This window comes from Ailuropoda melanoleuca, chromosome X (genome assembly GCF_002007445.2).
Source record: "Ailuropoda melanoleuca isolate Jingjing chromosome X, ASM200744v2, whole genome shotgun sequence".
NCBI classification, from domain to species: domain Eukaryota; kingdom Metazoa; phylum Chordata; class Mammalia; order Carnivora; family Ursidae; genus Ailuropoda; species Ailuropoda melanoleuca.
Window position 1 is genome coordinate 13,402,414 of NC_048238.1, and position 26,219 is coordinate 13,428,632.

The window sequence follows — 26,219 nt, forward strand, 5'->3', positions numbered from 1 at the left end:
AAAAAAAAGACACAAGTGACCTTCCACAGTATAAAGACTAATAGAAACATTATTAATAAACCAAGCGCAAGAACAGAAGTTTATAAATATACTAAAAATCACCGAATTGTACACTTAAAGCAGGTGAAATTTATGATTGATAAATTAAACCTTGCTAATCTGTCTGACATGAAACAGAAAAGCATGGTACATTTAAGATGGACAAGAAGCAAAGGAAAGAGAGTCTGGAGACTAGAAAGGAAACTAAGAAGAAACGATGCAGGATAACATAGCCAGGCAAGCAGGGAAGAGAACAGGCGGACTGTCAGGAAGGGAAAAGAAAGCGAGGTCAAGGAGGGCTTTAAGGGGTGCCTGGGTGGCTCAGTCCATTAAGTGTCTGACTCAGGTCATGAACTCAGGGTCATGGGATCGAGCCCCACGTCACGCGCCATGCTTAGTGGGGAATCCGCTTGAGAGTCTCTCTCCCTCTTCCTCTACCCCTGCTCCCCAAAAAATAAATAAATCCTTTTTTTAAAGAGTCTATTTATTTATTTGACAGAGAGAGAGAGCATAAGCAGGGGGAACAACAGAGGGAGAGGGAGAAGCAGACTCCCTGCTAAACAGGGAGCCCAATGTGGAACTCGATCCCAAGACCCCGGGATCATGACCTGAGCAGAAGGCAGACACTTAACTGACTGAGCCACCCAGGCACCCCAATAAATAAATCTTAAAGAAAAAAAAAAAAGGAGGACTTGAAGAATGACCTGATTCCTGTATTTATAATATCACGCTGCCTGTTGTGTGGAGGTATGGACTAAGTAAATGAATTCAGCTATCACTGATTCAGTTGGATTTTACAGATAGTGAATCCGCCCACCCAAAAAAATGGGGGATCATTATAAGGCTATCAACCCTTCATCTCAACAAGATTGAAAAAAAATGTTTACAAAAAAGGAAGGCTTTAATAAAAGGGAATTCATAAGCAGACAAAAAGTTCCAAAGTATAGGCCACGGAGGAGTGAGATCAGCTAGTTTCTACCAGTAGTCCACTTGGAAGGTAGAATGCAAATCCAGTGACTCTACGAGAATGGTGGGAGCCCCCTGGCTCTCCCTGGTGTGAAATAGTGCTCTCTCACTCTTTCTTTCTCTGTCTCTCTCTCCGTGTACACACACACACACACTCCTGCATGCTACTGAATAGTCTCTTTGCAGTGGTGGTATTACTAGAATTAACTACTACTAAAACATGCTGGCTTTCTGAAACAAGTCCTACCAAAAGCCCCAATAATATTCCTGACAGTGTAATCCTTTGACAAATGTTAACTTAACTTACAATGTGCTTCCAACAAGTAAGGCATTTTAAAGTAAGCATTTATTTTAGGATAAAATTTGCCTTAACCTACTCATCCTCACCATATTTGAATACGTAAAGACTATCACGTGGATTTTAAAATTAATTCTCCAGCATTTGAGGATCTACCGCACACTCAACACTATGAATGAGGTGCTGAAAAGAATTTAAGACAACAGTGCTTCTAAGGAGCTCAGAATTTAGCGAGGAAAATTAGGCAGAGTTAAAGAACAATAATCAAGAGTAAAACTTGGGGTGCCTGGCTGGCTCAGTCAGAAGAGTGTGAGACTCCTGACCTCTGGGTCATGGGTTCAAGCCCCACACTGGGTATAGAGGGTATTTAAAAAAATAAAACTTAAAAAAAAAAATAGAGCAAAACTTAAGCACTAATTGGAATGATCTGGACGCTGAGAAGGAAGAGATCGTGGTGGGACCAGTCCCAGAATCCACCATCTTCTTTGGCTTCAGCTCCCTGAGTAGGCCCAAAATCTACTACAAGCCTTAACCTCTCTTCCCAGCAAAACTGGGTTTTGGAGCCAATAGGTCCTTGACCTCATGGATGCCTCAACGATTACTCAAACTTTGTACGGCCTAAACTGAACTCTCCCTGGGCCCGTTTCTCTGAGTGTCTCCTCATCTTAGCAAAAGCATCTCTTCCCACTAACTATTTCAAGATGGCAGTCTGGAAATCATCCTTGATTTTTCCTCACCCAATCCAGTCCAGTGGGTCATACCTGGGAAACCTCTTGAAAATCTCTTCACTGGTCTCTATATCCAGGGCTACCACCTTTTGCCAGGATAATTGCAATAATCTAAACCAGGGGGTGGTGACTATGGCCTGCTGCTTGGTTCTCTCTATAAAGTTGTATTGATTGGCACAGAGCTATGACCATTCACTTACATATTGCCTATGGCTGCTTTCACACTCCAATGGCAGAGTTGAATCTCTGACCTGCAAAGCTCAACATATCTACTATCGGGCCCTTTGTAGAAAAAGTTGGCTGACTCTCCCCACATACACCTAAATGGCCTCCGAGCTTCTACCCCCTCCTGTCTTAGAATCAAATCATTTGTCACACACCAGCAGAGTGACCTTACAAAAACTCAGAATATTAAAAAACAAAACAAAACAAAAAACCCTCAGAATAGATCTCTCTTGTGCTTCTATCCTCAGTGGCTCACTGCTTCACTAAAAATAAAATATAAATTCCTTGAGTCAGTCAACCAAAGACCCTACAGGATCTAGCCCTTGCAGAGGCTTCTGATCTCATCTCATGTCCCTGCTCACCACACCCCACCCCCCCACTCCCTACACACACTCCCTGTGCCTCAGCCCCAGTGACTTCGCAGGTCCTCAGGCCGCTCTCTTCTTTCCTGCTCCTTACGCCCTCTACCCCCCTTCTTTACGTATACCTATCTCCTCACTATCCTTCAGCCTGAAAAGCTAGGTCTTCCTCAGAAAGCCAGACCTTGACCACCCCCCTAAAGCAGCCTCCCTCCCACACCACTCCCTACCACAGCCCTGTGTCTGCGTCCTTCCTACTAACTCAGCACCAGATGCTGTTACGTCCTGTGTGTTCTCTTTTCCTGCCTCTCTACCCCACTAGGTAATTAGCCCCACGAGAGTGGGAACAGGCCTGGCCTGCTCCCCACCCTATCGCTGACACAAGCCCAGCTCCCTGTTCACAGCACTGGAGTTGAAGGGGTTCAGGATAGGTCTGACAGAAATATGCCACTTTGCCGTGAAGATTATTTTGAGTTAAAAGCAATCAAAACCCAGCAGATTCAGGAAAAGATCTCTCCCTTCCCCTCAGCTGCCTTCATTTACATTGGAAAGTGAGGAATCCCCGTATCAGGGAGGCTTTCAGCGAGAGGGCCTTCACCAGAGGTTCCTCTTTACCTAAGAAATTTAGCTGCATAACAGAGAAGTCTTTGTTTTCCAAACATCTCCTCCGCCTCCCTGCAAATGGCTTTCCTCCCCTTCGTATCCCGCAGGCCTTTACCCCTCTCCTTGTTCAGGATATCATATAAGCCTCATTTTCTGGCTGCTTTGGAATCTCTCATGTTTATATGGACTTTCGGTACATTTGTTTGATTTTCTCCTATTAATCTGTTTCATGTAAGTTTGATTCTTAGACCAAGCAGAAGAATCTTGAAGGGTGACAGTAAAATTTTCCCTCTTCAACAGGGTTTAGCTTAGTGCTCATCCCAGGACAGAAGGGTCTCAAAATTCAGTATAAGCCCTGGGTAACAGCATTCTGGTACCTGTTACCATAATTACAATGGAATCAAACTAAGAAATGTCAGGACTGCATTGCTACGGGAAAAAAATTATTCTTCACTAATTTTAAGTCAGATAACAAAACATAATTAAAGTTCCAGCTTCCTGGGTATGGAACAGATAGAAATATGTGAACTTTCTGTAGGAGAATGACAAACTTAATTATAAAAATCCTAGAAATATCATATGCAACCAGGAAATTGGCAGGGGGTGAGGGGCTGAAGTCCTCACCAACTGCAATGTACCAGAATCTAATGAGAAAAAATTTTAGGGAAAAAAAGGTCTGCACTTAAACTAAACCATATAGGGACATCTATTTTTTCATAGGTGTACTCTGGTAATCAACAGGCAATCTGGAAAAAGGAGGCAAAAAACTTTAAACATTATCCACTTCTGCCCTCACATGGCTTATAGTGGTACTGCACTCTCTCGGCCAATTTGGAAGGTCCTATTACCACCCCTCCGTGATCAGAAACCTTCAGGGTTATTACTAGAATATGCCTAAGTTAATTATTTCCCCCACACAACAAAGAAAATATCACCTATAACAATATTTTTAGATTTCTCCAAAGTTGAAATCAAAGCAACAGCAAATTTATGAGAAGGGCAGTGTCTGTTTTGCCTTTAAGGAAAGGATTCTTCTTTTTTGAAATAAAGACAGAGAGACAGAGAGAGAAAGAAACAAAGCTTTTATTCCTTTGAGCCAGGCATAAATTATTTCAGGTTTATGTGGAGATGACCTGGCCTAATTAACAAATAAAACCTGTTAGTTCCACTGGTCTGAAAAGTAAGAGCGTCACAAAAAGGCTTTGGAGACATTTCAACCACTTTCGCGTGCTTAAAACTGAAAATCAGCTTGGTGGTCCTTCTTCAAAAACTTAAATCATGCACAAACACCAATGTTGAGCACAACTTAAAACGAACCCAAAAGGATGCCTGACCTAGTGTCCAATAAGCCAATATAAACGTTAGGGTTATATGAAGAAGGGTTATATGAAGGGGACAACTTGTCGGTTTCTCTGTTTCCGTGAAATTAAAAATGAAGACCATATGTCCTGGAGAACAGGAGTCAGATCACATGTGCTTTTATACGCCTAGCAGTTATCATCGGGGCTAGTGCATATTAAGTACTAAATTATTGTTTTTTAAGCCAAAAAGAGTCAATTTAAGAGCAGGATGGAAAAATAATAATACTCAGGGAGTCTGCGTCTCCCTCTGCCCCTCACCCTGCTTGTGCTCTCTCTCTCAAATTAATAAATAAAAATCTTTTTTAAAAATGTGAGATGTCATTGAGAATTCCTGATTTTATTGCACAAGTGAAATCTTCAACAATTAGGGTCTGAATCTATAGTATACATCTTTGTAAAATGATGACAAAGAGAATCAGATGCGCTGACCCCAGAAGGAAACAAAAGCTTTCTTCAAGGATGATTCTCAAAAAATAATAGCTAAAAAACTGAGAACATGAACAAGAAGTGTTATGAAGGCTCATCCTAAGGTCAAATTGGGCTTATATTTTAATGTCATTCAAAGGCAGCTCAATTACACTAAAAAAATAAATCCCCCACCGCCAGTGGAGCGGGGGGCGGGGCCAAGAAAAAGCGTTCTGAGGACAGGAGCTGGCGAGGCTCATGCTGGAAGGCTTCGCGTCTGAGGAAAACTGCTTGGAAACAGGGCAGTGAGGGTACCAAGAACCAGGAGATCTCTGCGGCTGCTCAGGAGCCCCTTCCCGTGTGGCCTGCTCTGGGCCTTTTGTGCTCCCGGTGCGGGGGCTGAGGAACCTGGGGCCAGCTTCTCCCATCCTGGCGGCGTGGGCCTGGATACGAATACAGTGCACGACCAAGAGCATATCATGGAGCATCTACAAGGTGCCATCAAAATACCAGAAGCACAGATGTCCCCACAAGAACTGCAGCTCCATTATTTCAAAATGCATGATCATGACGGCCATAATTTGCTTGATGGCCTAGAACTCTCCACAGACATCACTCACGTCCATAAGGAGGAAGGGAATGAACAGGCCCCACCAAGGAGTGCAGCTGAACTGATCAACTTATAGATGGAGTTCTGAGAGCCGATGACAAGAACAATGATGGATACAGGGCCTATGCTGAAATTTGCCCATTCACTGCAGTAGACATTGTTTGGCCATCTAGTTATATGCAAATGTGACCATTACAATGGGATTGAATACTTTTGGTAATGCAAAATAACTCATTTCCAACTACTGCGACAGTATTTTAGTAAAAACCCGCAGCAGTTTAAAACACTGGGGTGAGAAAGAGAAATCAAGAGAAATATAAAAGAAATGGGACATACTGGAGTCCCCAAGTACTGTTCAATCTCTTAGTGGACCAGGGCTTGATTAAAGAATCCTTTTAAGAATATTGGATAATTGGAGCATCAAGTACTCGGGAAGTTGACTGTAGAATACCGCTAGTCTCTCGTTTTTCATTCATGCTACCTGAAAAGTAAGACAAGCTTTGCCAAGTGGACACACTTTTCAGTAACTGAAGGAATAACACAAATGCCAAATGTTTTCCCTGGTGGATCCTGTCTCTTCAGGTAAACGTGATCAGTATTCTGCAAAGTTCCCCGGGCCCGCATGATGATGTGCCCTTGGGGAGGGGAATATTAAGCTATTTCAAAGCCAGTACATAAGAAGGATGCCAGATCTTGAGTTCGGCTAGGCTTAGAATCTAAGATTCTGTATCTTCTGGCACTTTGGAAATGATACACCATTGACCTAAGTGATTAACATTTTTAAATTTTTCAATATTTTATAGAACTATTGCCACATCCTTTATGTCTTCTTCAACTTAGGAGAGACCTTGAATTTAAAATTGTTGTTTGTTCTCATCATTAGCAAATGTTTGAGCTTTCTTAATATTTGTATTTAACCCTTGTTTCTAGGGTTTGTTTTTGCAGTTGAGGAACTATTAGGAATGCAAGGACGATATTCCTCCTGATTGGTGCTGTGGGGGGTAAAGCTACTAGCTGGTCTTGCCTAAGTGAGGGGTGAGATCACCAAGCACCAGTTGCTGCAAGCTATATTTAGAAGGAATGGTGTTTAAATTACCTCTTCTAGCTTAAAAACGTGAATTCTTTCAGATCAGGAAAGATTAAAAAAAGAAGCCTAAAAACTCTTAACAGTGCAAATCTCAATAATGGTTGAAAATGAGAAGCAGTAGCAAATTGTAATTTGGTTTATTGGATGTGATGAATGTGCTGGGATGGAAAACCCACAATGATGGTTGAATGGCGAAAAAACTGCATAGAATTTGCTGTAAGATGTATAGAGACTTATTTTCTCTATTAAAGTATTCCTATAAGAAAACATGTATTTGTAAAAATGTGTCAAGTATTTGTGCAGAACTGAGTTTTAAGTATTCTTATAACATCCAGTTATTTTGAAAGATTTATATAATGAATCCTGGATATATGAAAAATTAAACTGATGAAACAAAAAAAATAGATTCCCTCCTTCTCATTTTTTGTGATCTTTTTTTTTTTTAATGTATTTTTTTAAAAAGAAGAGTAGAGGCAAAAACACCCATACACACGACCATTTGGAAATTCTCCTGTAATTAAGGTTAATAGTATTTAAGGGGGGGGCTATTCTTTCACCTACAAAAATTAAAAGAAAGAAAAAAAATCACCAGAAAAGTTATAAAAATGTTCTGGTTTAGAAAAATGGTCATTCCTTTTGGGCCAGATACTGGTTCTTCTTCAGGAAAAATGGACACATTTTGGATCCTTTACCTTTCCTATTGCTAGAACAGCAAAAACCAGTGAAAGTGCTAGACCAGCACTGTCCAATAAAAATAAAAATATAATCTTAAAGTTTTTAGTTGCCACATTTAAAAGAAAAAAGTAACGAAGAGAAATTAATTTTAACATTATATTTTATGTAGCTCAATAGGTCCAAATTTTGGACCTATCACCAATGTTTTAAAAAGTATTAGGTATTTTACATTCTGGGTTTTTTTTTTTTTTCATGTTACCTTTGACGCTCAGTGTGTATTTAAAATTCACAGCATGTCTCAATTAATCCATCTCATGTCAATTTGATTCTTAGTCCGGCTAAAAGGATTCTTTAATCCCTTTGAAGGGGACAGGAATTCTCACTCCCCAACAAAATCAAATTGTTCAAAAGAGCTTACAGTAAAAAGCAGGAGTCCTGTACCCCACCTCTTCCGCTTGAGGAATCCCGATTCCTCAAGGTAAGCATTGTAACTCCTCTCTTCAAGATTTCTTCTGCTAGTTTCCTTCACATCTCTAAACACCATCTCATCAACTCTTTCTTGACTTGCCCATTTCAGACATCTTCCATCACAACACAAGTTGACTTCCTGCTGTGACAGATGAGGCTGCCCCATCCCCAGACCCCAATCTCGATTGTTAGTTGTATTGGTTACTTTCCTAACCTGGGCTATTTTTACCTCTTTTTCTGCCAACTACTACCAATATCTGTAGCTGCCTCACAGTGGAAAATGAAATTCTTATCTCCCTTTCTCCCTCTCCAGCACCCCTCCACACCTCCACCTCAAAGCTGACATTTACATCCCTGCTTTGAAGCCTTCTGTGATGAATCTTGGGGATTGAGTCTAAAACCTGTAAATCAATAAACAGAGTGACCGTGTCAGTCTCCCTCACTGTAGAGGCAAGCTATGCCCCGGTTCTCCTATCAGATGTTACTCTTCCTGGAGTTTTTACCTGCCTTTCTCTTTTCTTAAATGATTTGTCTTTATCCTTGCCTCAATCTGTTTGCAAACTATTCACTGTATTAGATATTAAATATGTTTCAAAGGAAGCCAGCTCAATTATGCAGGTATGTTCAGTTTATAAGACTCATTAAGCTGTGTACCTATGATCTGTGCACTTTTCTAAGTGTTTATGTTATACTCCAATTTTTAAAAATCCTAAAGGAAGCACCCTCTCTTTTCCTTGTAAATTGTGGAAGAAGAAAGAGCAAGGGAGGGGCACCTCGGTGACTCCGTTGGTTAAGCATCTGCCTTCACCTCAGGTCATGATCTCAGGGTCCTGGGATCAAGCCCCGCATCGGGCTCCCTGCTCAGCAGTGGGGGAGCCTGCTTCTCCCTCTCCCACTCCCCCTGCTTGTGCGTTCACTCTCTCTCTCTCAAATAAATAAATAAGATCTTAAAAAAAAAAAAAAGACATAGCAAGGGAGACAAAATTCTGCATGGCACATTTACACATTTATATTATCAACCATATGATTATAGTAGTACAATATATAGTTAATATATGAGAGCACAGCACATTTATGTTAAGTTTATCAGCTCTGTTAACAAAATGGATCGTGCATATAGCGTAACATCTGTTTGCTGACCCTGACAATGATGACAGTAAGAACAGCTCACATGTATATGAACACTTCCTGAATAGCAGACATGCCAAGTGCCCTGTTAATATCATCTGGCTTTTATTACAATATTACATTGTCATCATATTGTTATAGTTGATTTCATTGAAGCTTTGAGAAATAATTTGCCAAAAGTCACACAGGCATCTTAATAATGGCTAATAAATTTTGAATACTTCCTATAGATCTGACACCATTCTAAGCACTAAGTGTACTGACTTATTTAATCCTCAAAGCATTATCCCCATTTAGCAGATGAGTAAAGGGAGGCACCCTGGTCCAAGGTCACCCAGCTGGTAAGTGACATAGCTTGGCTATGAACCCAAGCCGTCTGGCTCCAGATTCTTAACCACGGAGCTATACACCACTCAGAGGTCGCAGCAGAAATCTGAACTTGGGCAGGCAGTCTCTAGGAACTAAATTGTTCATTATTTTGCTGTCCCGCCCAGAAATTAGGTCAATTGACATTTACACAAGGAGTACATGAACACTACTCTCATTCATTGAGAGGAATGGAAACAGTAAATAAGTCACAAGTTCAAATACTTACGTTCTTTCTTTAAGCAGCTAATACTCACTTCTCACCTCCAAATCGCCTCCACTATCACATTTCCCTAACTCAATCTCTACTTCCAAAGCACTTCGCGGGTTTGGACTGTGCGGGTCCACTTCTACGTGGTTTTTTTAAAAAATAAATACAATACAGTACTATAAATGTATTTTCTCTTTCTTATGATATACTTTTTTTTTTAAGATTTTATTTATTTATTCGACAGAGATAGAGACAGCCAGCGAGAGAGGGAACACAAGCAGGGGGAGTGGGAGAGGAAGAAGCAGGCTCCTAGCAGAGGAGCCTGATGTGGGGCTTGATCCCAGAACGCCGGGATCATGCCCTGAGCCGAAGGCAGACGCTTAACCGCTGTGCCACCCAGGTGCCCCCTTATGATATTCTTAATAACATTTTCTTTTCTCTTGCTTACTTTATTGTAAGAATACAGTCTGTAACACACATAACATACAAAATATGTGTTAATTGATTCTGTATGTTATTGGTAAGGCTTCTGGTCAGCAGCAGGCTGTTAGTAGTTACGTTTGGTGGGGAGTCAAAGTTATACTTGGATTTTTGACTGGGGGTGAGAGAGAAGTCAGCGTCCTTTACCCTCGAACAGCACTCAATAGAAAGCGTTCTGCAACTGATCTGTCTCCACATGCGGGTTTTTGGACACCAATCCCAGGAGTACTCACCCTGCTTAATGCCAATCTGACCCACTGACTTGTGACCCCAAGGGCAGGGACCATCTATGTCCTTCCCTGCTATAATCCCAACTCCTAGCCCAGTGTCTAGCACATAGGAGGCCATCTATACATATATGTTGAATGAATGAAGAGTAGATGCTCAAAAACCCAGAAGGATATAAGTTTATAAAGAAAAATTCCATGCTTGCCTCAATAACGCATATTTGGGGCTCTTCCTTATGACCGTCCACGGGCACCATAGCTTGATTCATAACCCATTCCTGGACAGCATCAGTAATGTGAGGGACAACTGTAGAAAGAAGTAATAATTAGCACAAAAGCTTATTTCATGGTCACAGTCATGAGAAAGGCATGTATTCATGTCTTTAGATCTCCCAAATAACCTGAAAGCCACTTGGCAAATGAGACCAACGACAGTGGTCATGTTATTATCCATCTCACTGAAATCAATATTACAGGCACAACATAGGTTTAATCATTTAAATGTGATGTCATTTCTTTTGAAACTGGCCAACCACAGAGAATAAGAAACAGAAAGCAGAAATGCCATCTTTGAGGCATCTAGAAACACCTATAATGCCAACTAAAAACTGCAAGAAGGGCTGTCAGGCATGCTGCATGCTGCATTCCATGGGGGAAGAAAGACTCAGAGTGGCCCAATGCTGCAGACTCTGGGCCGCCCACCAGCCAGCGGGGAGGGGGCCCCTCAGAGGGTGTAGATGGGCCCTGCATGCTGACCAGGGGCCTGTGGCTGCTAACGTCAGCTGAAGAAGCCGAAAGGTGACAACTCCACAAGGATTTGAGGCCCAGGGGCCCTTTGGTGGTGAGCAGGTCTGCAGCTACAGATCTCTGCTGAAGGGACAGAAAGGTGACATCTTACGGGCGCGTGCGGACATCCTCCCGGTGCAGCCACCTAACCTAGTGTGATACACAAGGCAGGAACGTGGCCCTCTGGGAAGCCGAGGCGAAGGAGCATCTGTTGCCTGCTCTATCTCGCACCTGCTGCTCCCTCGAAGTGGGAGGAAGCTGTCGCCCACTGGTGCATTTGAAGCAACCCACATTACATGTGCAGTTTGGCCCCTTCCAGCAGCAGTGGTGGGGTGGGGGGCGGGGGGTATTGGGCGGGCTCTGCCCCCATGTGGGCAGCCCAAGGATCAGGAGTCAGAGCGGGGGCCTGGGGCCTTGTCCTCTCCCCATCAAAGGGACGCGGCAGGTGTCAGGCAGCAACTCTCCCTCCTGTGGGTCTTCCCAAGTTCTGCACTCAGGGGAAAACTATTAGAAAGCACAACTGTAGCTGAGATCTAAGCCACACATCCAGTGTCAGTAATTACACAGCTGGTCTTTTAATCTCCATCTGTCCGACCCCCATGTCTACCTCTCAGCTGAATCCAACGTGAGATTTAAAGGAGATGGGGAATTATCACCTTTACCCCACCACGTGGGAACACAGGAATACAAGACTTGCCGGGGTTGGGGGAGAGTCAGAGGTGGACAGGGATCTCACCCAAGACAAAAGAGAATCATACCACTCAGGAAAACAGTTGATGAAAAAGGGTCAGACCATACTACCAGCCACTGCAATTCAATCCCCCAGTTCCTCCCCACACTGTCCTTCAAAGGGGAGTAATCCACATCCATGCAAAGATACAAGAAGAAAGGAGACAGACAAACCAAAAAAGTCTGCACCTCAATCAGGTAAAAATGAATGAATGGTTCTGCACGGATTTTATAAATAAAAGCTAAAGACAGACGTATATATGGACTAGGGGAAAAAATAACATTAGTAATAAAGAAAGAGACTGAAGAAAATACAATCAAGAACATGGAGGGTGAAGAGGACACCTCTGGAGAAAATGAAAAGGGAAAGAAAGCAAGGATTTGAAAAGGATTAGAACTTGTAGAGCTCAGGGAGCCCCTCACTACTATTTTGAGCAGGGTATGGAAGTGCAAAACACAGGAGTCGCTAACCTTTGTGGAATACAATACCTTGTACTGTTTTCCCCAGGTAATCGCCACGCCTCTCTTTATTGATCACATGCTGATATATCTTCCCAGTGGTGATGTTGTTGTCTTTATAAAGGTTGATATCCAAGAACCGTTCATAATTTCCAAGGTCTAAATCAACTTCTCCACCATCATTTAAGACAAACACCTCACCTAAGATAAACAGGCAATGTAAATATTAAAAATTTGCTATCGGGGCACCTGGCTGGCTCAGATGGTGAAGTGTCCAACTCCTGATTTCGGCTCAGGCCATGATCTCAGGGTCCTGAGATTAAGCCCCTGAGACAGGCTCCCCGCTTAGCAGGGAGTCTGCTTCTCTCCCACTTCCTCTCTCTCTGCCCCTCCCCCCTGCAAGCACATACACTCTCTCTAAAAATAAACAAATAAAATCTATTTATTTATTTATTTATTTATTTGAGAGAGAGAGCGGGAGCAGGGAGAGGGCCAGTGGGAGAGGCAGAGGGAGAAGCAGATTCCCCACAGAGCAGGGAGCAGGACATGGGGCTCCATCCCAGGTCCCTGGTACCATGACCTGAGCCAAAGGCAGATTCTTACCTGACTGCACCACCCAGGTGCCCCAGTAATAAAATCTTAAAAAAAAAAAAAAAGTATGTATGCATTATATTCCTAGAAGAGAAAGAAAAACTGTAGATGACAAGTTTTTAAACAGGTTCTTAGATTTAATGTAGTAATAATAAAAATTCCAACAGATTTTTTTCAACTTGAGGATGACACTAAAGTTAATTTGTTAGAAAAACAGGTGTGATTACCAAAATAAACACACACAAAAACAAATTTAAAAAGCTCTTAAAACAAATAAGAGTGAGTAAAGGAAGACTGAAATACATATGCATAGATGTATTTCAATATATATAAAGATGGAATAAGATAGCATCAACAAATACACAAGACCAAAATATACAGAAAGATCTCTATTGGGGCTCCTGGCTGGTTCAGTAGGTGGAGCATGTGACTCTTGATCTCGGGGTTGTGAGTTTGAGGCCCACATTAGGTGTAGAGATTACTTAAAAAAAAAATAAAATCTTGGGGCACCTGGGTGGCTCAGTTCTTAAGTATCTGCCTTCAGCTCGGGTCATGATCCCAGGGTCCTGGGATTGAGCCCTACATCGGGCTCCCTGCTCAGCAGGAAGCCTGCTTCTCCCTCTCACACTCTCCCTACTTGTGTTCCCTCTCTCTCTGTCTCTCTCTCTGTCAAATAGATAAATGAAATCTTTAAAAAAATAAAAAATTTAAAAATTTAAAAAAATTTAAAAATAAAATCTTTAAAAACACAAAAACAAAAAGATCTGTATTACATAAAAGAATTTAATATATCACTTGAAAAAAAACAAATACCCAAGGGTATCATCACAAATCAAAGTAAATAAAACACTCAGAAATAAACTTCAAAGAAATGTAGGAACTATATTTACAAAACTTAAAAAGCTTATTTCAGAGACATAAAAGAAGGTATGAATCAAAGGAAAATCACTTCTAAAGTTCCTGAATGGGCCTGTCAATATTTTCCAGTGTTTAATTTTTCCCCAAATTAATTCATAAATTTAAAGAAATTTTTGTCAAGAACTCCAATGCAGTTTCTTGTAAAGTTGTACAAAATGATTCCTAAGTTAATTCTGAAGAAAATACTTTGAGGTTAAGGAAAAATAATAGAACAACAAAAAAAGGCTTTGCTAGAGGGATAATAAAAACATCTTTTTGCACCAAAAGAGAGAGAGAAAAAAACAAAGGAAAAAGAAAGGGAATGTGGAAAGCTCTGACCTACTTGATAATAAAAAGCTGCAGCTTTTAAAATGACAGGCAGGAATAAACATAGAACTCCAGACGAGAACAGAGTACAAAGACAGACCTAAGGATAGACAGAAATGTAGTATGTAATAAAAGGTGGCATTTCAAGTCAGGAGGAAAGGGATGAACTCTTTGAGAAATGGAAAAAAATTAGAAAAAAATTATGTTACATCTTTATCTCACACCAAATTCAATTCCAACTGTGTTAACAATGTTAAAGTAAAAGTAATTGACAATATAAAAGTTCCAGAAGAAAATATAGATGAATATTTAAATATTCCTGCAGCAGAGAAGCCTAAAGGTGACATCAAAGACAGAAACATAAAGGAAACAGTTGATACATTTAATCACATAAATGGCAAGTGAAAATTTATTAATAACTAACAGAGGTAATATTAAGATAAATTTCAAACACAGTAGAACTCTCTCTCTCTCTCTCTCTATATATATATATATAGGTTAATACACTTTATGTAAAGTATTCTTAAAAATCATTTTTAAAACATCCAACTTGGGGCACCTGAGTGGCTCAGTTAAGCATCCGACTCTTGACTTCTGCTCAGTTCATAATCTCAGGGTCCTGAGATCGAGCCCCATGTTGAGCTCCGCACTCAGTGGGGAATCTGGTTGAGAGTCTCTCTCCTTCTGCCCCTCTCCTCGCTTGCACACTGACGCACTCTCCCTCTCGAATAAATCTTTAAAAAATGTTTTTAAAAATATCCAAAGGAAAACTGGCATAACACATGGAATTAGTCAACTTTTACTGCATACCAAACAACCCTAAAATCTTAGCAACTTACAAAACGTTTATTGATTTCTCCCTCGGGTTACGTGTTATGTGGGGGCTGTGGGTCAGTTGTGAGTCTACTTGGTCTCATTCCAGGACCCCGACTGAAGGAGAAATCCCTATACAGGGCAGGCCGTTCTCACAGCAGAGAGCAGAAGCACCAAAGAGACAGAGCCAAATCAGGGCACTGCCCTGAAAATTTCTGCTTCAACAAAACAGATGTCACAGCCACTAATGTCTCCTAGGGAAAACCAAATCACATGACCAAATAAGGTGACCAACCTCTCAGGTTTGCCCAGGACTAATAGGGTTCCCAGGATTTGGACTTTCAGTTTCAAAATCAGGAAATTCCCAACAAACCAGGACGAGTTAACCACCATACACGACCAAAGTCCAAAGTCAATGGGACGAGGAAATTTATTCCACAAAAGGAAGTTGGCTAATAGTTTCAAACAAAAATACAATCTACCCATACCCTTGAATAAGTCATTCCACAGACAAAATGAAAAACCAAAGAAATCTAAATGAGAACAATGAGATACCCTTTTGTTTTTTGTCTTTCTCTCAGGTTAGTAAAGTTTAAACAGAATAATATTCAGCAGGGGTATTAAAAAAACAGGCTTTCTTATTTATATATAACTTGGTGCAGATGCAGAGCCCTTATCAGAGAATTCTGGAAATAAGATGGAAGTTGAAATTTGAAGTTTTTCAGATTATGGAAAGGTAATACAGAACACTTGCCATATATTAGAAAACACCCTAAATGCAAAAACATTCCAAATGGAATTCATGGCTGTATGAATATTTTTCAATTTTTAAAACTTTTGAAAAAAGGCTATAAATAGCCACAAACTTATGAAGAATTGTAAGTTTTCAGAACTTTCTGGGTTTTACACTTAATAGATAAGAGATCATGAACCTAAAAACCTTTGATAATATGCATTATATATCAAAAGCCTGAAAAGCATACGTACCTGTGAAATCAGAAATTCTTCACATAGGCATTTATGTTTAAAAAAAATAAATTTTAAAGATTTCCATCACAATGTTGTTTATTATAGCAATACATTGGAAATTATTTCCCATTACTGTACAGATTTTGTGCAGCCTTAGGAGTATAAAATATAGGGGTGACTGGGTGGCTCAGTTGATTGGGCATCTGCCTTCGGCTCAGGTCATGATTCCAGGGTGCTGTGATTGAGCCCTGCATCTGGCTCTTTGCTCAGTGGGGAGCCTGCTTCTCCCTTCCCCCTGCTCCTGCTCTCTCTCTCAAATGAATGAATAAAATCTTTTAAAAAAATTTTAAAAACAGAGTATAAAATATATATAAATGTCCACAGTACATTGTTTTAAAAATTAGAATAAAAACTGACGTGACTATAAGATTCAATTCATTTAAAGTTCAAAAATAATCAAAAGTAATCTCTGGAGTTATGTCAAAGAGTTTGGAGAACATTAATTAAGGAAGCATTTTCCTGATCGTTGAAGAACAACTCAATGCTAGCAGGTTATGCAGGGTATCATGCGGTGGGTAACAAAAACAACAAAAAAGTAAAAAAATAATAAGTAAAAAAATAAGCAAAAGTAACATGGTGTTAAAAGGAAAGCGGTTACCTTGGTGGTTTCAGGTGGGGAAAGACTAGAAGGGGCATAAGGGGGGTTTCTGTTTCTTGATCTGGGGGCTGGTTACACAGTATGCTCATTTTATCAAGTGGTACACTTAGGATCTGTGCACTTTCCTGCTTGTATGTAAAATGTTTAAAAAGAAAGTATATAAGTGCTAATGCCTTTTTAAAAATAATTAGCATGTACATTAAAATGTCAACATTAGTAATAGTTACTCCAAGTGCTGGGAAATGGAGGACTTTTCTTTTCTTCACGCCATTCTATATTGTCAGTATAACTGTCAATATATACCATACTATCTCACTTTTTCTCTTAACAATGAAATGTTAAGAGAACTATATTACCTTTATGATAAAATAAAACATAATTTGTACTGTAAAAGGTACAGTGAAAATGGTATCTTCATACATCGTTTTCCAAAAGGGTGGACTAATTTGGAATGTCATCAGCAATACAAAAAATGTATCAAAAACCATGAGAACATTCACATGTTCATAATGAACCATCCAGCAACTCTACTTCTGGAACTCTATCTTAAAGAAATTACCTCAAATACAAGAAAGAACTGCAATTTAACCCAGTGCCTTATAAGAGGGGGAAGTTCTTCTCTTTCATACCGTGCTCGTAAGGTGAAAAAGTGCCCGCATCGATGTTAATATAGGGGTCAATTTTGATGGCAGTAACTCGGAGTCCACATGATTTTAGAATCGTCCCAATGCTGCTTGCAATGATCCCTTTACCAATGCCTGAGATGACCCCTCCAGTGACCAGAATGTACTTCATTGGCAGAGGAGGTGGCTGGGTGCCGGCACCCAGATTTAATCTGAAAGGTAATAAAATTAAGAGTCAGGGAAGAGAGGGGCGCCTGGGTGGCACAGCGGTTAAGCATCTGCCTTCGGCTTAGGGTGTGATCCCGGCGTTATGGGATCGAGCCCCACATCAGGCTCCTCCGCTATGAGCCTGCCTCTTCCTCTCCCACTCCCCCTGCTTGTGTTCCCTCTCTCGCCGGCTGTCTCTATCTCTGTCAAATAAATAAATAAAATCTTTAAAAAAAAAAAAAAAGAGTCAGGGAAGAGAATCATATTCTCAGACCAGTAAAGCAGGAGTGTGTGAAACCAAAATTTCAAAAGCACACAGCATTTTTCCACAGAAAGTAAATTTTTGAAATAAAGTCTTATCCTCTAGGTTTTCCATTTTTATCTCTATGCAGAAAGCGGTGGATACTTTCTGCAAGTGAAGTGGCTGGCTCCATTGCCCTGATTTTCCATTTATTCCAACTCTATCATGTGACGAACTTCATCATGAGAAACCAAATTTCGCTGGGATTCAGAAGCATGGTAAAATTTTTAAGAGAAAAGGATCTGGAATCAGACTGATCCGTACAAGCTGTACCTGGGCAAGTTACTAATCCTTTCTGTGCCTGTTTCTTCATCTGTGAAACGGAATTAAAAAAATACCAGTCCCTTGGAATATTACTCAGCACTAAAAAGAAATGAGCTATCAAGCCATGAAAAGAAATGGGGGAAACTGCAGTGCATATTACTAAGTGAAAGAAGTCAATCTGAGAAGGCTACATATATACTGTATGATTCCAACTATTTGACATTCTGGAAAAGGCAAAACTATGGAGACAATAAAAGGATCAGTGGGTGCCTGGGGTTGGGGAGAGGGAGGGATGAATATGCAGAGCACGGAGGATTTTTAGGGCAGTGAAACTATTCTGTATGATACTATAATGGTGGATACACATCCTTATTCATTTCAAGCCCAGAGAATGTAAAAGGCCAAGAGCAAACTCCAGTGTAACCTATGGAGCTTGGATGATAATGATGTATCAATGCAGGTTCGTCAATTGTAACAAATGAACCCCTCTGGTTCCAGATGTTGACAGTGAGGAAGCCTGTGCATGTAGGGGCAGGCAGTGTATGATGAGAACTCAGTGCTTTCTGCTCATTTTTGCTGCAAACCTAAAATTGCTCCAAAAAAGTCTTTTTTAAAAAAAATCAGTCTTCAAATATTCCAACATTAAAAAAATCTCAGGTGGTTGTGAGGATTAAATGAACTAAGGAATAGAGAGGTCAGCTGATGCCCATTCTGATTTTGCAGTCTCCTCTACTTTCAAAACAAACGATCAAGACTTGAAGGTGTATAAGGTTATCTCACTGCAGAGCTCTGAATTCAGTTTAAACTAGTCGACCATGGTCAAGGCAAGTAAACTGAAGCCATCCAAAATACACCCGTCCCATCTTAAATGGCTTCCCCTAAGTCCCTGGACCTACCTTTCTCTACACACTCCAGTTAATCACTGCTCCTCTTCCCTAGCCACCCAGCATTCCACTCACTCAAGCCAGAATGCTCCTCCTATAAATCCAAAATGTATCTGAATATTCACCTCTTTCCACTCCTACTGGCCCAGGTGGTCATTATAGGGGTAATTTCTTCACGGTAATTTCATTATAGGGGTAATTACCCACCCCACTGCTGATTTCTTCTATTTTAGTAAGTGCCCCTCCTCTGGAGTCAGACAGCCTGGGTGCAAATGCTGATTCTGTTATTTACAGCTATGACCCTGGGCGACTTCTTCAACTTTTCTAAATATCAAATTTCTCTACCTGTGCAGTACACAGAGATTGTAACCGTGCTTTCCTTATAAAGGCATGTGGGCATTTACAAAGAGAGTGCCCAAGTGCTTAATGACAGCCGTTACCATTTTTTACAGCGATCTACTCATCATTCAATCAGTTCACAAATGTTTACTATAGGTCTATTATGCTTAACATGTTCCCAGGTCATGGGGACATGGGGGTGGACAAAAAGTCAAGGTCCCTGCTCTCTTGGACTCCACCTTCCCTGTGGGATTAAGAGGCAATTGGAAGCCGGCATCCATTTTGTTAGTTGAGATGAAAGAATGAATACGAGAGGTCATATCGTCCCCAGGCAATAGCTGGACCGGCCAAGGAACCTGTAGGAATGCAACTCCATTTGCTTATGAGTAAAAATATGATTACCTGGGTGCCTCGGTGGCTCAGTTGGTTAAGCGTCCACCTTCAGCTCACGTCATGATCCCGGAGTCTCAGGATCGAGGCCCACATTGGGCTCTCTGCTCAGCAGACAACCTGCTTCTCCCCCTGCTCCTCACCCTGTTCATGCTCACTCGCTTGCTCTCTCAAATAAATAAATAAAATTTTCCTAAAAAATTTTTTTAAAGATGTAATTACCAGATGTGCCTAATGAAATCTCCAACATAAAGAACAAAGGTATTTATCAGATTCCAAGTCTCTTGAGATGGAAAAGACCTCCAGGGGACCAGATGAAGCTGCCCCAGAGCACCTGCTAGCTAGCAGGATCTCATGAGCTCCAATGAATAACGTCCACCTTCTCAGGAGACCCTGCCCCAAATCTTGCCCTTAAAAACCCTTACTTGAAAGCCACTGGGGAGTTGGGGACTTAGAGCGTTACCTCCCTGTTCTCCTGGGTAGCACCACACCAATAAATAGCCTATCTTCCTTCATTGCAAAACTTCAGTGTCCGTTTTTATTGGCTTGCTGAGCATCGGGCGGACAAACTCTCGTTTGGTTTGGTTACAAAATGAGCACTGATGTCATTGTACCTTATACTGGCACCATCACTCTATTAAAATGACTTCCTATTTGTAAAAATTAGCAAGATTGAAAAATGTCATTGAAAACTGGAGTGCATTCATGTGAAGTCACATTATGTGGTTGTCAAAAAGCCTAAGAATTTTTTCATTAAAAAATTCCTTCTATAGAAGAATATAAAATTGAATATAATATTATCTCAAGTATGTTTTTAAGACTAATCAAAAGTACATCAAAAAGCTAAATTTTAATCCTTAAGTAGGCAATTACTACTTTTCTATATTTTCAAAAGCATAAGATGCCTTTTTTTTTTTTAAGATTTTATTTATTTATTTGACAGAGAGAGACAGCCAGCGAGAGAGGGAACACAAGCAGGGGGAGCGGGAGAGGAAGAAGCAGGCTCCCAGCGGAGGAGCCCGACGCGGGGCTCGATCCCAGAACTCCAGGACCACGCCCTGAGCCGAAGGCAGATGCTTAACGACTGCGCCACCCAGGCGCCCCCATAAGATGCCTTTTTAAGCACATCGGATATTTCACAATGTCCTTCCTCAAAATGTAGCTTAAGGGGTTTCCTGGGTGGCTCAGCCAGTTAGGCATCTGCCTTTGACTCAGGTCATGATCCCAGGGTCCTGGAATCGAGTTCCAAATCGGGCTCCTTGCTGGGCAAGTAGCCTGCTTCTCCCTGTGCCTGCCTCTCCCCGGCTCGTGCTCTCTCTCTCTCTCTCTGACACATACATAAATGAAATCTTTTTTTTTTTTTAATGTAACAATACCAAGGAGACACCTACTCCTTTCTACCTCTTGTAAGCAAACAAGTAAGTTTGAAGCAAGTTTTAAAACTGCAGGAAAAAGCAGGCTCTTCAGGCTACTTCCTTGAATTGAGTTGTTTTTCCCTTAAGTCTGTGAAGACTTAAGTTTTTCATTTACTCTTCATTTACTCTTACGTGCAGTGAGCAGAACGGACTGTTCGCAAAACAGGAGTGTGTAGAGCTGCTTCTGTCTGCAGTCCAATAAAAACATTACAAAAACTACCTGTGTAATTTTAAATTTTCTAGTAGCTATATTTAAAAAGTAAAAAGAAACAGGAAGTTAATTTTAATAATACCTTATTCAACCCAATGTATCCAAAATACTATCATTTTAACACACAATGTAAGAATTCATTAGTGAGGTATTTTATGTCCCCCTTTTTTTTGTACTAGTTTCTTCAAAATTCGGTGTGTCTACTTCAGCACATCTCAATTCAGACTCACCACATTTCCAGTGCTCGAGAGGCGCATGCGACCGGTGGCTCTCGCACCGGACAGCGCAGGCCCAAGAGCAACTGAAAACATCGGAAGCACCAAGAAACACCTTCTCAAATGATGGCCATTTAAAAAGTAATTATTAGTCAAAAAGTAGAGTACTTACTGAATGATCCCATTTTATTAAGTTCTAAAGGAGGCAAAACTAAGCTATGATAGAAAGCGTGTGGACTGACTGGAAAGGGGCACAAGGGAACTTCCTGGGGCGATGGAAATGAAATGGTGTACACGTCAACGTTGGGGTAGTAGTTACACGGATGTGTAATTTGTCAAATCCTCGATCTGCACCCTTCAAATGGGGGCATTTTGTTGTATGTAAATTACACATCCAATCTGTAAAAACTGTTGCCAAAAGAAAGCTATTTTGTGGCAGCAGCGTTACTTAGCCCCAGTGCGCCCTAAACAGCTATTCTGGGTAAAAATGCTAGGGTCGTTGTTTAACCAGTGCACTGGGCGGGGGAGGGGACAGAAAGGCCATTTCACTCCGCGCGGGGCTTCACTTCCGCCAACGCCATCTCGGGGCTCTCTGGGCTCCCGAGGCCAGGGACAAATGCGGCCCGGGGCGCAGCCGGCCCTTGCGCCCCCTTCCGAGGCCGGTTGGGGGAGAAGTGTACCCCCAGAACGCGACGCTCCGGAGCCCGGATCTTGGGCCGCCGCAGGGCGGGCTCCGACGGCACTGGGCGCCGGCAGGGCAGCCCTGGCCCCCGCCCGTCTGCCGTCCGCCGTCTGCCGTCCGCCGGCGGCTTGCGTGCGCCGGGTGCGGGAACGCGCCGGTTCCCGGCCCCTCTCCGACTAGGCGCGGGCGCCATCGGCGAGGGGACAAAGGCGCCCGGCCCCACATGCGCGCGTGGACTGGGGGCGCGGAGGCCCTGGGGACGCGGGGTGGCCACAGCGCGGAGGGCCTGGGGGTCCGGGGAAGGTCCGGGCGGGGGGTTACCTGCGCGGTGGTGGTGGCGCCGGGAGAGTGGCCGGTGGGGACAGCGCGCTCCGCCCCGTGGCGGGTCCGCGCTCACCTGTAGGGCTGGGGAAGGGACCGCCGCTAGGGGTGTCCCCTGTCGCCACCAGGTTCTTCCCGCCGCCCACGCGGGCCTCGGGGTGCGCGGCGCCCTCCTCGCCCACCTTTCCCTCTCCTGCTGCTGCGGGCCCCGCTGACTCACGCTGGTGAGCTTGGGGTTTGCACCCGCGTTTGTGCAATGCTCCAAAACAAGCGCCTAAAAAGTGACTCCTCAGGCACAGACAGCTTCCCGCCACCCTCCGCCCTGGATGCACTTGGCCCCAGGCCTCGCTCAGGCCGGGGACTGCTCCTCCCCTCCGCGGCTCATATAGCCGAGGCACTTCGGGGGCGCGGGTGAACGCCACGTTCCCGGCGAGCCCCTGCCCCTTGGCAAGCTGAGATCCTTACTCGGGTCCTCCCGTCCAGTTCTCACCACTGTAAAGAGTTTCACACTGTCCACAAACATTTATGGATCCATTACTGCGCTCCAGGAACTGCAGAAACGCTAAGAAGAGGACGTAAATACAACTCGATTCCTGCCTTTGAAGGGGTCACAGTCTGGAGGCAGGTCTACACATCTATTGAAATCAGTAAAGTTCCCTGGGGCGCCTGGCTGGCTCAATTGCTGGAGCATGTTACTCTTGATCTCTGGGTTGTAGGTTCAAGCCTCGTGTTTGGTGTAGAGATTACTTAAAATCTTAGAAGAAAAAATTAGTAAAGTTCTTCAAACAGTACTAGTATAACAAAAAGAAAAGAGAGAGAGAGAGAAAGAAAGAAAGAAAAGAAAGAAAGATGGGGGGTAATCGGGTTCGCCCACGGACTTTTTTTAAGAGTATTTGGAGGATGGCTGGTGCTGGGAGAAGACACAGGTTATTCAGGGGAAGGGGAAAACATACACAAACCACTGAAGGAGAAAGGCTCTAACTGGACAATAGAAGGGTTTGGAGTTGAGTTGGAAGTTAGGAAAGTGGTGAAAATTTTGAATTACCAGTGTGAGTCACTAGAGTACCAAGTTAGGCAAGTATCATTGAAGACCTAGGGGAGTTTAGAAACCATAGTATGTAATGATGCCCAGCTATGATTTTGCCAGCTATCTATAGGTGGATATATAAATATGGATATTTATGATAAAAGTAGTTTGTGGGCTGCATAGAGGGCAGTGAGTGAGGCAGTTGAGGGCCGGAGAGAATGTGATTGTGGTACTGCACTGGGCGTCTAGACCATACAGGGAAGGACTGAGAACAGTGTAGAGCTGATACACTACGAAGAAAAGAATCAGAACTAAAGACAAAGGCCTCTGGGAATAAGGGAGCTGGCATGCTGTCACCAGCTGTGGTGTTGGCATTGGAGACTTTAAAGGGGAAGTAATTCCAGGAGATGATTCAGTTTAGGGTCTGACAGCTGAAACAGAGTCAAATGAGTGGGTCTAGCACCCACCAGGCCACTGTGTGGGACACCTAGGTCCTTGGAACTTGGAGGAGTCAACTGAGACCAAGGAACCAAATCTTCAGTGAATGTGGAGGAGTGACCCCAACGCTAATAGATGACAGCAACAAGGATGGGTGGAGGGTTTATGGCAAAAATTCAATGAGTTTCAAAGCAAAGGGGAGTTTCTCCCCACCGAGGATGACAGAGTAGTGTCATGGAAGAAGCAGGAAGGCACTAGGGATAGTGATGTCAGCTTCTGGAAAATAAACAGAGGCTCCACTTAGCAGGAAGTGTATGGAAGCCCCAGGTCTTCGTGAAGGCCAATAAATAAAATTTTTGAAAAGGAGGAAACACCTTGGGGCACCTGGATGGCTCAGTCGGTTAAGCATGTGACTTCAGCTCAGGTCATGATCTCAGGGTCCCCGGATGGAGTCCTGTATCTCATTCCCTGCTCAGCGGGGAGTCTGCTTCTCCCTCCCCCCCCGCCCCCCCCCCCCGCTCATGCTCTCTCTGTCTCTCTCTCAAATAAATAAATAAAAATCTTTAAAATTTAAAAAAAGAAAGGAGGAGGAAACACCTTTTCAAGGCTGGAGGCATGGAGAGGTTTGTAATGAAAGAAGTCTTCCAGAGTGTCCTGTGGAAAAGACACTCATGAAATGGGCCAACATCAATGGTGATATTTACCTGCCACATATGTAAGGTTTCCTTCTGCATTTCAATACTTCATTCCCTTTTCACAGCCAGGACAATTGCTATGATCCCCCTTCTATAACGAAGAACCCAAGGCTTAGAGATGTGAAGTGTCCTGACCAAAGGTACATTAGTTAAGACGAGGAGCAAAGCCAGAACATCAATGTTTGTCCCCAAAGCCAGACTGTTCACCACAGGATGTGGGGCCTTATCTTATTCTATTCCTCTATGTAGCTAACAGACGGAATTTATTTTGTGATTACAAATGGATTATCATAACTATTGTATTATTAATCCAAAATGGGGAAAAAATTGAACAGAAAAACAAATTTGATAACAGGATTCAGATTGACTGATTTGGGCGGGACAAGACTATCCTCATGAATAAACAAGTATTTATTCATGGCCCACTACCAGCATAGCAATAAGGATAAAAAAAAGAGATGAAAACAAAGTCTGTCATTAAGTTGATTGCTCGTGCTCTCTTACAATCTTTTATTTTGAAGAATTCTACCTTTCAGAACCATTGTAAAACCGTCTGTTCCCCGGGGAACTCAGCCTTTACTGTGGTTTTGGGTGCTCCTGAAGATAAGGCAAAAGTAGAGCTGAATGGGCTGGGCCCCACCTCTGCACCATATTTTTGCAGGTGAAGAAACTTGAAGGGCAGAAAGGACAAATAACAGGTCAAGGTTATTCATCTGTTAGATGGTGATGTTAAAAACTTCATTCCTCTAGGCTTCTGACTGAAATTCTGGGCTCATTCCGATCATACTTGGAACAAATATCCTTTTTCAGTAAAGTGTTGACCACTTTCAGGTTCTTACTGACATAAATCCCAGAAAACATTTGTCCTAAGATGTCTCCTGACTTTCAAAGCTGAATCAATACCCAGACTCTAAAAACAGGTTGGAATGTCACTGATGCCACTGAATTGTACACTTAAAAATAGTTAAAATGGGGGGTACCTGGGTGGCTCAGTCGGTTAAGCATCTCTCAGCTCAGCTCAGGTCTTGATCTCAGGATCTTGAATTCAAGTGCCACGCTGGAGTCCACACTAGGCGTGGAGCCTATTAAAAAAAAAAGTTAAAAGAGCAGATTTTATGTTATATATATTTTACTACCATTTAAAAAATTAATAGTGTAATGTATAACAAAAATCATTGAATTGTACACTTTATATACGTTAATTATATAGTATGTGAATCATATCTCAATAAAGTTGTTTGGCTCTAGGGCACCTGGGTGGCTCAGTCGGTTAAGCATCTGCCTTCAACTCAGGTCATGATCCCAGGGTCCTGGGATAAGGTCTCACGTGGGGGGGGGGGTCCCTGCTCAGCGGGGAGTCTGCTTGTCCCTCTCCCTCTGCCCTGCTTGTGCTCTCTCTCTTAGTCTCTCTCAAATAAATAAATAAATAAAACCTTTAAAAAAAAGTTATTTGGCCTTATTAAGCCAAAATCCTGGATCGGAATTGTGACTATACCTCAGGCTGGAAAACTGGAGAGTAAGGAAATCAGAATCAGAATCTCTCATAGTCTGTCCCCATATACTCCCACAGGACACTGAAACTAGGTGGGAGAAGGAGGAATAATGGTTGTCCTTCGCCAACCGATTCCTTAAGACTGTGCTTGTGAAATCTGTTCACGCACTCGCTGCTCTGAAGGGGTAGTTGTTCACTTGACCAGTTGTTTGTTTGTTTTTCATTTACATGTTATTATGGAAAAAGTTAA

At 42.3% G+C, this 26,219-nt stretch overlaps 1 protein-coding gene and 1 pseudogene across 3 annotated transcripts in view; one reads left to right on the forward strand and one right to left on the reverse strand.

Annotated features, from left to right (window-relative positions):
* The window catches only part of CTPS2 (CTP synthase 2), a 97,413-nt gene extending 74,732 nt beyond the window's left edge, over window positions 1-22,681 (reverse strand). Inside the window, exons 1-4 of one of the 3 annotated variants that reach the window (XR_004622355.1) lie at window positions 22,318-22,681; window positions 17,095-17,300; window positions 12,241-12,411; window positions 10,443-10,543 (exon numbers count right to left, since the gene is read on the reverse strand). Coding sequence is in view for 2 of the 3 variants with exons in the window: in XM_011226114.3 (XP_011224416.1) it covers window positions 10,443-10,543; window positions 12,241-12,411; window positions 17,095-17,260 (438 nt within the window). In the remaining variant the exon portion in view is untranslated. The remainder of the gene's footprint in view (window positions 1-10,442; window positions 10,544-12,240; window positions 12,412-17,094; window positions 17,301-22,317) is intronic. The other 2 variants (XM_011226114.3, XM_019800614.2) reach the window with 2 other exon arrangements.
* Window positions 257-5,783, forward strand: LOC105238041 (annotated as a pseudogene).
* Window positions 22,682-26,219: the final 3,538 nt, after the last annotated feature.